This window comes from Microcebus murinus, chromosome 1 (assembly GCF_040939455.1).
Source record: "Microcebus murinus isolate Inina chromosome 1, M.murinus_Inina_mat1.0, whole genome shotgun sequence".
Classification (NCBI taxonomy): Eukaryota; Metazoa; Chordata; class Mammalia; order Primates; family Cheirogaleidae; genus Microcebus; species Microcebus murinus.
The window spans coordinates 83440548-83455782 of record NC_134104.1 but is presented as its reverse complement, the minus strand read 5'-3'; the positions used below and the strand labels follow the sequence as shown (position 1 = coordinate 83455782).

Genomic DNA, 15235 nt, shown 5'->3' with positions numbered 1-15235 from the left:
AGGCTACTTTACCAATGCTACTTTAATATGTGAAACTTTCTAAAAATAAAGTTTCAAATGGTAGACTAAAGAAAACCAAAAATATTTCACCCCAAAATATACATCTTTTGCATATTTCAAGATGGCTATTCAGAAGGCCTGCCAACACAAGAAGAGCCCTGCAAAACTGTCTTTTATGGAAAGATATGAATCTGTAGAGGAAATAAAATGAAGTAAACAACAGATGCAAACAGGCTCTCTCTGAAGACACCCTTGTCCGGGATCTAGGAAAGATTAACTGAGTCTGACATCTTTGAAGGTCTCACAAAGAAACATTTACCACAGGCTCTCAAAATCGGTGAGGTTTCATGTGCATAACAAGACCATCTTTACTTCATGCTTTCCTCTTCTTTCCCTCCCATAACATGTCTTGCCACTATAACCTGTCTTGCCATGTTCCAAGCCCCTGTTCTTTCTGCATCCTCAGGATAGTATTAAAACATCAACCATCTGGCCATTTATTTGAGCTTTTCATATTTTGTATGACTTCTGTGCTCGTGTGCATATTCATAAATTTGTACAACTTTTTTTCCCATTAACATGTCTATTATCAATTTGCTTTATGGACTCAAATTATCAAGCCTTCAGGCAATAAATTTAAACTTCCCTACACTTTGCACATATAAAATAACTTGAAATTTTCTAAGTCTTAATTTATGTACACCCATATTCATAAGAGCATTATTCACAATAGCCAAAAGGTGGAAGCAACCCAAGTGTCCATCAGCAGATGAATAAACAAAATGTGGTCTATACATACAATGGGATACTATTCAGCCTTAAAAAGAAAGAAAATTCTGACACATACTACAATATGGATGAATCTTGAGGACATTATGCTAAGTGAAATGAGCCAGACACAAAGGAACAGATGCTACATGATTCCACTTATATGAGGTACCTAGTGTAGTCAAATTCACAGAGACAGAAAATAGAATGGTGGTTGCCAGGGTCTAGTGGGGAGGAGGGAATGAGAAATTATTGTGTAAAGGAAACTAAGTTTCAGTTTAAGAAGATGAAAAAGTTCTGGAGATAGAATAATAGTCGTGACTGCCTAAAAAAGAGAATGTGCTTAATTACTGAACTGTATACTAAAAAATGGTTAAAATGGTAAATTTTGTTATGTATATTTTATGGTTCTTTTAAGTTTTCAATTAAAAAAATTGTGATGATATAAATGTCCATCCATAGAAGGCCAATAAAAGAAACTTTAAAAATCATACAAGGAAAAAAAATCATAAAAGGGAACACCACAAAATCAAAAAGAATGAAATAGATCCACATACGCTGGTATGGAATGCTCGCCAAGGTCACCAAAAAACCCCAAGTTCATGAACAATAGTTATGGAATGCCACCACGGACACTGCATAGCATACCTCATTACTGTGACTGCCTCTGGGCAGGAGGACAGGGAGCATGGGGTTCAGGGCTGAGTTTAGGATTTTCTATTCAAAGAAATCAATTCATTTTTGGAAAAGATCAATCTTCTAAATTATCCATAGTACTGAGAGAGAGGAATGAAAAAAATAAACAGAACTTACACCTAATGCTCCAATTCTGGGCAACTGAATTTCAGAGAGGTTGAGTGACATGCCAAAGACACTCTGGTGACAGACCTGAGACCAGTTATCCAGCATATACTTTTTCTAAATGCTTGAAATATTTAATAAAAGACTTGTTTAAAATGTCTCCTCTATTGCGAGCTTTTTGAAGCAAGAAAATATTGTTTTCCCCCATATAAACTACGTTTGGGAAAACTTTCAAATTTAGTAGTTTTTTATTTGTCAGCATGCTTTCCATGTTTGGTAACATTTGTCCCTTTATGTAATTTGTTTTTAGATATTCAACTGTCTTTAATAAAAAAAAACATTTTCTAGTCATTTACTATTTGGGGCTTTCATTGACCATTATTTTAATCTAATTTCCATGTTTGTTGTTCACATACCCAAAAATGTATAAATAACAGATTTTAAAAGCAAAATAGAAAATTTTAAGACATCATAAAAAATTATACGTTCACACATGCATATGCATATATATCTATACATACATACATATATACATACGCATCCTGATTCCCAATTCAACACTTTTCCCATTCTGTCATACTTTAGCAGTTTAAACTTTAAAAGCATAGTCCTCAATATCTCTTAAAGACATGACATATGTCTCTGATTTATAGATAAAAACTCATATCCTCCACAAGGTGGTTTTCAACCAAAGAGCCTGCTTCAAAGTTTACCAACCACCTTCAAGCTGTAACTGCAAAATCCAGTTAGTCCACAAGGTGGCACTGGATACCTTTGGTCAAAGTCCATAACCCAGTAAGAGTTTCTAGAAAACAGGGTTAGAGAAGTGCCTCTGGCATCAGCAAAGATTAAAAATTGAAGCTAATATGAAAGACATCTTGTTCCTGTCTGGAGGCATGGCTGCCAGCCAAAACATATTTGAAGCTCTAATTACATACTCAAAGGACTTATCCAAAATGCCAAGCATAAGTTATAGACCACCTATGGTAGAGTATGTTACTTTCAGTGGCAAATTCACATCTGTTCCTTTGGACACACTTCATTAATAGTACTTGATAATCTTAAACATATTTCCTCAAACTCCCTCCTAATCACCACCCCCCAATGTATATGTGTGCATATGTGTCTATCAAAGACACACCTACACAAACACACACAAACCATGAAATATATTTTGGGGGGATTGTTTTGGTAAGAACTCATATCCATATTAAATAATATTCATACTTCGCAATGGGTAAATGTCTTTATCTTTTTGTAAATTCTTAATTTTCAGCAGCTTATGAATATCCCACAAGAATAAAACTTGGTGGGTTAAGTAAGCTTCAACTCAAACGATGTCTTAAAATTCATCACAAAAAGATCTATTTACAATCTTATATCAATTTATAATAGATTGGGAAAGTTCATCGCTAGCCTTTACGTACATGAAATTTTAAAGGATAACACCCAACACTTGATCTTGAACAGATTTTCAGCCAATGAAGAAACCTCAGAAATGCCTAAAGAAAAGCTAAAAATCTCTAGTGGTTTGAGACTTTTAAAATGCCCATCATCATGGCTTTTGTGGAAGCAAAAAAATCTCTTGCGGATGATTTAAACATTGTGTTGATGCCTTGACTATTTCACAACACAAAAATTCAATGTGACTCATTCACTTCATTCAGAAACATTTTTCTGTGCAGACCCAAGAATTTTCCCCACAACAGTGTGTCTTGCATCCGATTAAACGAAGCATAACAGCATCTTACAGCCTATAATCTACTTTTTAAAATAAGCATTTAAATTCGAAAGCACACTGCATACAGTAAAACAGAGTGCTTAAGGGACCACATCTCAACAACATATCACATATATAAACTGTTTATATTTGTAAGAGTATTTTAAATGTGAAACACCCAAAAGATTAATGGGTGTATGCTTTTTAAGATGTTTATTTCCAGAAGCAGTGGTTATGGTCCTGTGAAGGCCAGATTTTCTCAGAATTTGAACGGAAGATAAATATTAAAATATACCATTAAAACTGAGAACACACTCCAGTCCCAGGCCAACTCCAGTGACAGGTAGAAGGGCAGTGTGGGCAGCAAGGTCGATTCTACCGCAAGCCCAAGAGCTGACGGTACTCCATAAGTTTAAGAGGTCTATGGCAGATTACATGCAGACTGATGAATGGGAAATTCACAGTCATTGACAATCAGCATCAAAATAACACCTCAGTGCTGACAATTTACCTTCTTCTCTTGATCTCCAACTCATAACCGAACAATTTCCAGACAAGACTCAGAAACCATTTTATTAAATTGAACACAAAATGCTTGTTATAATAACATCAAGCCTTTATCAGAAATCAGTACATAAGTGTGGATACACAGCCAAAATAAGCCATCAACATAAGCAGTGTAAATTTTAAATAACTTTCAGATTTCTATATTCAATATGCTAAAGAAAATAAAACCAAAAAGCAATTTTAATTTCACAATTCACAGTTGATTGGTTTTAATCCCATGACACATTTGTCACTTCTGTAGCCCCAAAACACAAATTTCCAAAGCAGTGACTGGCACTTTGCCCCAATAGCATACACAGATCTTAAACCCCTGTATGACATTTAGAGAAAAGTTTAAGAAACAACTCCAATCTCATAACAGTTTGGCTGGCATGTTTTAGCTGTAGCCTTTACCAAAGTATATGGTTCTAGTGAAGTAGCAAAAGCAGTTTTAAAAGTTTGCCATGCCATTAAATGAAGGATTCTAAAGTCTCCCTTGGTTTTCCATGATTTATTCTTGAATTTAAAACAACAGCTGCATTTAAATGCAATCTTAGCAGTGAAAGCAATATCCGTTTTGCTTCTGGATCTAGAGTATACATCCAAGAGAGGCAATTTGTTGTCCTAGCAGATATACGGAATGCAGGATCTGACATACTCCAGTAAGGCATTTAAAAGCATACACACAAGACCCAAACTAAATCATCATGGTCAGCTGAGGATACCACAAGGTGAACACCAATTAACAGAGAGTCAACACCAAACTCTTACAAAATGACATACTAATTTACAAAACCACAAAAAGGTACGCAGGTACCAAAAAAAGGCAAAACAATGACCAGCCACTCTAGAAGAGTTTTGTTCCTGTAAATGCCAGATTTGCAAAGTAGAAATAAACTGCTTTATATGTGCTTTGCCCTAGGATAATATCGTTCATCCTGATACATGGAATTACTTTTTCTTAAAAATATACATCATGTAGAGGATACACATATAATCAGTGATACAGAATATTTATTTTCACTAGTGAGGGGGTCACTTAAGCACTTACATGGAAAGAGTTATGAGTGGATCATGAAGGTCAGTTAAATGAAGAAGAAATCTGATAAACCCAGCATTATTAGTTAGTATTCAACAGTGCAGTGAGATTTATTTTAGGCACTGCATCAGGCTTAATTAGGAACTATGACCATGAGAATATTTGTAAATTCAAAAAATTGTGAAATGTCTAAAAAAAAAAGTCTAAACAGTAAAAATACATGTTTTCCTTTTAAGGGCCCAAAGGAATCGTTTAATTATCTAGGAAGCCATGAATCTTATCAAACAAGCACAAGAATATGAATTTGGAACATTTAAATTTCAATTTTACCCATTTAATCTTCATGACCTAGAGCAAGTCACTTAACTTCTTCAGATTTTATCCATAAAACATGGCCATAAAAATAAAGGCATATGTCAAAGAAGTTTTCTAAACATTATACTAAAGTTAAAGATTGTTACCAAGGCTCATAATTTCAACAACTCATTGTACAGTATGATCACTTTTAATTCTGCTAATTATAGCTAGAGGAAGCATGGTTAATTACAATTATCAGGGAATTCAAATCAAATCCTTTAGATAGTTTCAACTTTCTAAACCACGAGTCTGTTCTCCTAGAGTTGTTTACAGCAGCTAGTCATATATGGGTTTGACCCTTACTCCCCTCTACCTTCTGGTGCAGCAGCTGAAAGTAGTGAAAGGAGATGTGACAACCAGGAGAAAAGCAGCGATAGATTGATATGAGGTATAAGCTGATTTCATAAACCCCAATCAGTAAATTTACAGTTTTTTGAAGAAGCTGCATAGTTTGGCAAAAATATAAGAGGGAGAAAGAAAAAAATTATCATGAAATTTTAAAATGTATGACAATTAAGCATTTTAAATGACCAATTCTAGAAAAGAGTTCAGTTTGAAAAGTTGTCTTCCTTCACTCTAAGCACAGACAAGAACAGAAACTGGAAGACTAAAGTTCACAGGAGGAAAACAAGTATGTTCATTGGCCAGGTTATCAACTTTATACACTGCTTTCCAAAAGATTCTTAAACAAATGTTAAACCCTAGTCATCGACACCTATGCTAAGTGTTTAGGGGGTGTGTGTACTGTCTGAAATTTACGCTGAAATATATTTTTTAAAAACCCACTGGACAGAGGGATGTCTAAAGGGACAGAGAGATGAACAAATGCATGATAATACAAGCACAGTAAAATGTTGATGGTAGAATCTAGGAATGGGTATATTGTAAACTTTTTTCAACATTGATATATGTCTGAAATTTTTCATAAAAAATGTTGAGGAAAATGGTAATATCTCTATAATAAAATTAATTTAGCAGTGTGTTTCAAAGATTCTAAGTACTCAGGCAATTTAGAATTTTAAATTAATTGAACTAGGGAAAATTTTGCTTTAAAAGGCCTCAAACCTGATTTGTGAAGATGCCCCTTTTAATGTAGACATGAACTAACACAATTAATAATTATTGTGCCAGTCTCTTCATACACTTTGCCAAATACATAATTCTTTCCTCTACAGAAAAGACTACTGGAATAAAGAATTTTTCCAGACATTAGTGTCAAGCTCTCCCAACCTGCCACACTACCATTCACTAAGCTGAAATGTAACACAGATCGTGGTGAAAAATGATCTATGACTGTCTGCTAGCCTGGGACAACTGGATTCATCTGCAGGATGTATGGTTCCTGATCAATAATGACAATAGTTTCACTTGGTATCAAATTGAGATTGCATTAAGGAAAAAATGTAGAACAGAATTCACACAGACCTTTGTTATTCCAAGCTCCTGTTTTATGCACTGTGATTAATGGCAATAATTCTATCATCTCTTCTCTTTGTGAAATGCTAACACTTGCTAAAGGCACTCATATTCTGGGCTTAACGGAGACAGGGTCACATGAGACCATAAGCCAGTACTTTTTTTGGTAGCTACCCAGAAAGGGAGTTTACAAATGTTCCTCCCATTATGAATGGGAGTCAAAGTCAAACAACTATCAGTAGAAATGTTTTATGAGAAGCTATTTACACAACTATTTGTCCAATCAGCTAGATTGACAAGAATAGCTCACAATGACAGGGCTTCTCCCACCAAAAAACAAAAACAAAACAAAACAAAACAAAAAAACCACTTTTTATTATGTGTGAAACTCCTAAACAACCATTTGGCTGGTAAGAAAAAAAACAGTTAATAAGTCGATACGGTAGAATTTTTTTAAATATCTGTTCGAAAACCTACATTAAACTTTTGCCTATCCTGACAAAACATTCCTCAACTTATTTCTAAAGCAGTTCTACTGTCCTTCTTACATGCCTCACCAAGTTCTTCAGAGTACTTCCAGCCTAAGTTCTGACACTGAGGAAACAAAATAGGTTAGGTTCCAAAACCACCATTCCTAGGCCTCTCTGCAGAGAATACTATATGGAACAGTTACATGTCTCGCCTGGCAGAGATGAGATTCAGTTTACGCAGGTCACAGGACAGTCCTCAAACTGTCATTGCTTTCAGTCTCTGCCAACTCAGGAAGGAATCATAAATTCCACCACTAATCCCCAGAATCTATCTATGGATGAAGATTTAACCAGATGTATACATATACACACGTACATACGTATTTCTCCATTTATCTTCGTTCAAACTGTAGATAGGTAGCTCTAAGCAACCATATAGTTCTGTAGAACAGCTTTGTAAAACAAGGTAAAAGAACTTGTGCATCTCATTAGCTAGCCTTTTAAGTCAGAGTGGTGTAAGGATGATCTCAGCCATGATTTTTCTTTCAACCTCAGGGCTTCAAAAATCCTAAATGGTTTTCTAAAGTTTACCAACTAATTAAAAAGAGAAACAGTGAGAAGAGTTGGGGGAGGAACTTTTTCAAAATGAAGGTTATAAAAAAAATTATTCACTTTGCAGAATTCAGTGCAATAAGAGACAAGCAGACAAACATGTTAAACAACATGCACATATTTACAAGTTGCAGGACATGATATACAAAGCCAAGACCAACAAAGTATTTTCTGTTCAGTATGGAGTCCAAAGGATTACAAGGCATACTCTTGTAACTGAACTTTTTTAAAAAAACCACTTTAAAGGCATACGCAATCCAATCTTTTAATTGAAACATTGGTGGTTTTCTTTTACAACTTCTTGCCCTCAATACCTAAGAAGAGTTTCTGTTATTTTCTACCAATGATTTTTTAATGACAATCTACACAAAGATATTCACAGAGAAAAGAGACTTTGATGCTGTGAGTTCTTATGGATGATTACTGAAATCTATTTAATTTTTTTGAATAAAGGTTTTCTGTTGCTTAGGCCTCTGTCCATCCTTGAATACAGCTTATAAAAAGACACTAACATGATTCCTGGGAAGCACAGGGTGCAAATCCTAAAGCATGTTACAGAGCAGGACTGGACTTCACAAAATGAAACCAACGGAGATCACATATCACTGACTCAGAAGAAACAACAGCCTACTTAGACAGGGATAAAACACTGCCTATATGGAATACATGAATATGAGAAACTGTACCATGCAGAGATGTATTTATATAGGCATTTCCTGCCTGACAACCTCTGTCATCCTTTGTTTCACCTATGGAACAAAGGAGAACTGTAAGGTAATTGTAAGGTAAAATACAACCTACTGTCATAGAGATCTGTGATTTTTTTCAGATGTGCATGTAACCTCTATACATGATCATGGAACTGATTTATCAACTTCCTGGAGTTTGGAAATTAAGGAGAAAATTGAGTTATTGTAGGCAATATGGTACTAAAGTGTCATATAAAACAAACATATAGTTATTTTTTAGTGCAAAGAAATATAGCAAGTAAGAAATAACACTATAAATCTAACTCTTTCTTTAAAAGAAAATGCACTTATGCATTCATAACATCCATTAAGGGCACTGGGACTCCAGAAACCTGAATACACAAGGCCTGACACACATCAAGCCCTTAAGTCCACTGCTTTCTATATGTATATAATGAAACTGGTAAGTGGGGAGGACAGGGGAAACCTTTCTTTTAATTTTATTTCCAAAGGAAAACCAAAAGTTTCCTTTGTCACCTTTATAAAATATAAATTCACATTCATATCTCTACTGTTATTTCAAATAAGGGTTCAATGAAATCTTCTCTATGATATCATATGTGTGTGGGGGGGGGAGTGTATACCTACCTACAGAGAAAGAAAATGAGATTTTTAAGTAATCATAGAACCAAGTGGCCAGCACTATAATATTAAAATAGACCAAAAATCTATACTTAGCAGCAAAATGAGTAACCTACTGGCCAATAAGAAAAGCCCTAAATTGCCCTAAACTAATCAACTGTACTTTATAGATCACTGCAAAAAAGGTTGTTACACTAAAAGTCATAGGTCTAGATAGAATCACAACAGAATATTTCATTGTTCTGTTTCTGCAAGAAAAAAAAATTACCAAATAATTTTAATTTTCAAAAAACCACCACTTCAACAGAAGACAGTAACTTGATATTGTACAAGAAGTTAACCACAAAACTAATTTTTAAAGATGGGTTATGTCGTTTAAAAATTGTTTTAAAGTATTACAGGAAAGAAACAATGATTATAATTTGCCTCCCTCCCAAGTATTTGTCTTTAGAAATCTCAAGAAAAATAGGAGTTTTACCTTTAATTAGTAATATAAGCAATTACATGTGAATTGACCATAGTGCAAAGATACTACTTAGTATAAACTTCCTGGTGAACATGGCCTTTCAAAAGAAGTGTGGATGAGCACCAGTCTTATCCATTGTAAAGTAAACTACTGTAAATACATGAAATTCAGTTAATGAAAGTTCACACAGTACTCCATTAGTTAATCTAGACATATACTATAGCTTATTTTAAAAATAAAAAACCAAAAATAATACTGTTATAATTATCAGATAACAAAATAATCTATAATATATTTTTAGTAACTTTGAAAAAGCCGAATTACAAAAAATAAAACCATAGTTCAATTATCTACTGGAAATGATATTGATACTTGATTTGCTTTTTTAAAAATTCCTCTCTATGTATAAAACAGCAGGTAGTGACATTTTTCAGAACTGCCAACAAACTGGCAGAACAGAAAAGAATTTTAAGTGAAGTGTAAGAATCAGATCACCTAAAAAGTCTGCCAAAACAAAATATCAAGCAATCTTAACTTATGGTTGAGACCATCATATAAGTGTGTTATGATCAATGACAAAGTAACTCTAAATTGAAAAATTCACACACATCTTTTTGTTTCCTAATGTCAGCTGAAAAACATATTTTTAAAAAAATCATATCCACCTTAAACTCACTGAGTATTCAAATGTGAGGCTTGGAAAATCCACAGCACAGCTGGGACATGAAAATGAGCTTGTTAGACAAGCTGATTCAACTAGGAAAAAAAAACAGAAAGAGGAGAGAAGGTAGTGGCAATTAAATGTGTAAAATCCACAACTGGAAATGAAGTTTAGCTGTTTGGAAGTACATAAGCATACTGGAAGTGTCTGAATTCAAGAAAATCCTACATTTCAATGATGGGGGGACATAATACAGGAAAAAAATGTCCTGAGAAAAGACTGACACAGTTTACAACAGTGTGTCCTACTAACAATGCATTTAGTTGGTGGTTCCAATGAAGCCTAAGGAAACTGAAATCTCTGCTTACCTACGTTTACCATGATCTGAAGAACTCAATACAATTATTTATTTAATAGCACATGAAATTAAAATTGAAAAAGATGAAATTTTTAAATAGTCATATTTCTAAGTGGTCAGGCTACTAGTCGACCAGAACTTGGGCAAAATAAAAAGTTGTTTCTGATGGGGTAGGTAGGTCACACTGTAAGTAGCTCAACACAATTGATCTGAAAAAGCATTATGACCTAAGAAGCTTGTTCTCCATCGCCCGCCCCCAGTTTTGACATCTCATGGTACCAATGCAGGTTACATATATTAACATTAAGCAGAGGAATGTACTCATATCAAAAGGACCACAAAGCAGGGCGAGTTGACAGAAGGCAAACAACAGGCAGGACGAGCTGCTCTATCTGAATATGACGATCACTATACATATCCCAGGTTCTCCATCTCATTCCTGTACCGCTGTTCAGACACCTTGCTTTTATGTTGCTTGCTCTCTAAATGCTGCCGGAATTCCATCTCTTCACCAGCCCCAACATTACACATTGAGCAGTAAAACTGGCCACTTGGAGTAACGCACATGGCTAGATCACGTGGAATTCTCTGCCGAGAGCGGGGATTGAAGTAAGGACCTGCTAAAGCAAAAGATAAAATATATTCGAAATATTCACTAAGAAAAATTTTAATTTTCACTGTAATTTGTAACTCTAAATTCAAATTATAAAACTCACAGATTCTAAGCTTTAAATGAATGTGAAGGTAATGGATTTTTTAAACTACAATTTTATATAGGTTTGATCCAAAAAGATAAAATGATTCCTCCAACTATTGTCAGAAAATCTGCTGCAGAGCCAAACGCAAACTCCAAATGGCTATGTCTCTAAGAAAGTGAATACAATTTTAAAAATACTTTAATTTCTAAGCATTATATCAAAAGTCATATAATTATGCTAACCCTTTGTTCCAAAAACTGTACTTCTAAGAATTATCCTAAAAAAAACATCAAGAACTTGCACACAGAGATTTACCAGCAAGGACATTTATTTCAGTAGTGTTTATAAAAGCAAAAATTTAGGGGGAAGGGAGATCCAAAAATAGGATTTGAAAAATTATGGTAATATATGCAATGGAAAATTATGCAATCACTAAATATAATGCCATAGAAAACTCTTATAATATGCCAGTAAGTAAACCAAGAATATCATAAAATAGGATCCCATTTCTATATATTTTTTTTCTGTTAGAGACAGGGTCTTGTTATGTCACCAAGGCCACACTGCAGTGATATGATCATAGCTCACTACAGCCTCAATTTCTTAGGCTCAAGCAATCCTCCTGCCCTAGCCTCCCCAGTAACTGGGAATACAGGTGTACATCACCATGCCTAGCTAATTTTTTTTTTTTTTTTTTTTAGAGACAGGGTCTCCCTAATGTTGCCCAGGCTGGTCTAGAATTCCTGGCCTCAAGTGATCCCTCCATCTCGGCCTCCCAAAGTGCTGGGATTACAGGTGTAAGCCACTGTGCCCAGCCCCATTTCTATTATAAAGAAGTAATATATACGAACAGGTTGGGATAACAGCCACAAAAATGTTAGTGATGAGACTGATAATTTTATTTTCTTCTTTTTACATTACTAACTTCCTAAACTGGACTATTAGTTCGTTAATTTTTTGCTTTTCTTTTCTACTATAATAATAAATATTTAACACTTTTCTCAAAATACTGCTTTCACTGCATCCTACAAATTTTGATATATTTTCATTACTGTTTGGTTCTAAGAATTTTTCATTTCCAGTATAATTTCTTCTTTGAACCATGAGTTATTCTGAAGTGTTTAAAATTCCCAGATGGAAATTTTGTTTACTTTTACTAATACACTTTTGTTTGTTTATCTTTTTAAACCCTGCCAAGTCTGAGGAATGATTTTTTATTTTTGTTACAGACATATCATTTAATTATCCTCCGGTCAGAGAACATAGTCTATATTACCTTCATCCCAAAATTTATTTTATCTGATATTAATACAGCTATCCCAGTTTCCTGCATTTCCGCTGGATTTCTTTTACCCAATTTGATAATCTCCATTTTTTAACTGGGACTTTAATAAATTTACATTTATTATAATTACTAATATATGTTTAGACTTACTAATCATATTACATTGTGCTTTCGATACATCCCTTTTTACTAAGCCTCTCTTGCCTTTCAATTAACTTTGTCTTTTGTTTATTTTACTGTTCACATAAATGATCTCTGCTGGCATGTGTATATATCACAGGCTAAGGTAGAGGGGAGGATGGGGGACTACTCAGTCCTACTCTCACTACTGAAAACAATCTGAATATGCAGAAAACATTCCTATTAATGCATGGTTGTGAACTGAATATGTATATAAAATCACCAAGGAAGCATTTTCGAAACACACATATGTCTGGGTCCGACTCCAAATTTACTGATTGAAAATCCCTTAAGTCATGGTTCAGGCATTTTGTAAAAACTCCCCAGGTAATTATGATTCACTACCCTGGTTTAAAAACCACTGCTACAGTCTTTTGTATTTTCCCCCAAATTTGAAATTAAACATGGTGCAACTTTAAACCAAGTAGTCCATTCTTATCATGCATTTTACATTGCTCAGTTGGAAAACACCGGAAGAAACATAAAGGGAATATGATAAAAGACCCTAAAACATAGACTATGATTTAAAACCAAAATAAATAATATGCTAAATAGGAAGTAAATAAATAAGACCTGAAATAAATACCAGCCTGACTGAATAACCACTATACCAATTCAATATAATAATGACTAAACCCAAATTCTCAGGGCTATCTATTACCACTAAAGGAAATAAATTAAAGGAGACTATTTGCAGAAGACATATGGAAATACACAGGATACCTGAATTATTCTGTACTGTATACATATTTCTCCTAGTAGGCATCATCTTAAATTCATTCCCTTCTTTCCGGGCCCGCCGGTGGCCCATCTCTGAGGAATCCCTAGAGAAGAGAAATTTTAAAAGAGTGAGATTTCTAAACAAGAATCCCTTTCAATTCTTTTTCTTTAAAGAGAGTCTGACATAACACTTTGGCCTCAGAGAAAATGGCAATACCTACGAGAATGAGTTACTCTGAGCTTCCGCCAGCCGCAGCCTCTTGGCATGATTCTTCCCTTGATAGTGAGCCTGAGCCACAGCCGGAGAACTGAAGGAGGCATCACAGAGCTTACAGTAATCATTCTCTGTGGCCAGGATCACTCTGCCTCCTGGCTTAAAGGAGCCCACCTGACATCAAAAACATAAGACAAAACAAAGTTAAAAAAATATGGAGCTTATTCCCTCCTCCTCCTCAAAGGTTCTTCCAAGAAATGAAAAACAAAGGATATGGCATGACCACAAGCACTCAACCTCTTAACAAAAGAAAATAATTCATTCTAGAAATAAAAGGCTGGGAGATACTTAATCATGGTCTTACATTATAATCACCTATGTACCAAATTAACAAATGGTTCATTGCTACCTCCACTGAAGTAATTTTAAAAATGAGTTTAAAAACCCTAACATGGAAGATTTAGGGCAATAAATAATGGGTAATATTAGGTCTGGCCTAAAATCACATTACCAGAAAGAGTAAAGTCTGCTCAGAATCCATTAATAAGCATTTACTGAATGCTGTTTATTAGGCTTGCTGCCTCATCCAGAAGGGGCATATAGCCATATATTTAAAAAAGAGCCCCTGTCATCCTAAAAGAATCTACAAACTAGCTACAGATAAAATATAATCAGGGAAGAATAAGGAACAGATCGAGATGACTGTATTCAGGTTGGGAAACAATATGTTAAGGGAAACCTAATATAGTACCTGGAAGATAGTAGGTACTCAATAAATATTGTTGGGTTAATGAAAATTGGCACAATAGATTTCAGCTAGAAGAAAATAATATACTATATGTTAAAGATTCTGAAAACCATATGTATCATGAACAGTCAAAGAAAATAGTGTTGTTTCATCCAGAAGGGAAGATCTTCTGGGGATAGTCTAGCTACTTCAAAAATCACAAAGGGCTATATGCTATGAAGAAAGGTTTAGACTGTTTGTCCAGAAGGATGGAGCCAACTGAAAACAATCCGAACGAGGAGCATCCATTCAATTTCAGAGCAGCCTTCAGGAACCAGTAATATGAAAACTGTTCAACTTGAAGATCTCTCTGGGTATATTCCTGTTCTCTGATTCTATTCTTAATATATCCCATTTCCCCCACAAATCCATGAGAAGGAAGACAGCTGGAAGTGCTACCCAATCTTTAAGTACTAAAAACTGACACTCAGAAAGGTAAAATTATACCATGATGCTTGGAGAAAAGGTCTAAGATGAAAAGAAATTCTTGCTCCACTGCTCTGCAAAACATCTAACACTGTGGAAAGTTACTTATCTGAGTTTCTAATAATTTCCAGTGAGGCGGATGGTGCTGGCTCATGGATTACACTTTGAGTAATAAGGCCAAAACCTCTAAGTTGTTGCAAGCATTAAATAAAGCCAGGGCCTGGGACTGGAATGAAGCAAGTAAGACACTTGCCTTGAGTACAGAATTTAAGGGAACATCAAAAAACTCAGTAATCAAGATAATAATATTTTAATATAATAATTTTAAAAATCAAATCATCTAATGCAAAAAATTTGATGAACAAAATACCAAAATTTTA

At 34.6% G+C, this 15235-nt stretch overlaps 1 protein-coding gene across 3 annotated transcripts in view; it reads right to left on the bottom strand.

The window, feature by feature from the left end:
• Positions 1–3835: 3835 nt before the first annotated feature.
• ZMAT3 (zinc finger matrin-type 3) overlaps positions 3836–15235 on the bottom strand; it is a 39958-nt gene continuing 28558 nt past the window's right edge. For 2 of the 3 annotated variants that reach the window (XM_012737023.2, XM_012737024.3), the window contains exons 4-6: positions 13650–13816; positions 13432–13532; positions 3836–11165 (exon numbers count right to left, since the gene is read on the bottom strand). In XM_012737023.2, coding sequence (XP_012592477.1) covers positions 10954–11165; positions 13432–13532; positions 13650–13816 — 480 coding nt within the window. In that variant the 3' untranslated portion in view covers positions 3836–10953. The remainder of the gene's footprint in view (positions 11166–13431; positions 13533–13649; positions 13817–15235) is intronic. The other variant, XM_012737025.2, reaches the window with a different exon arrangement.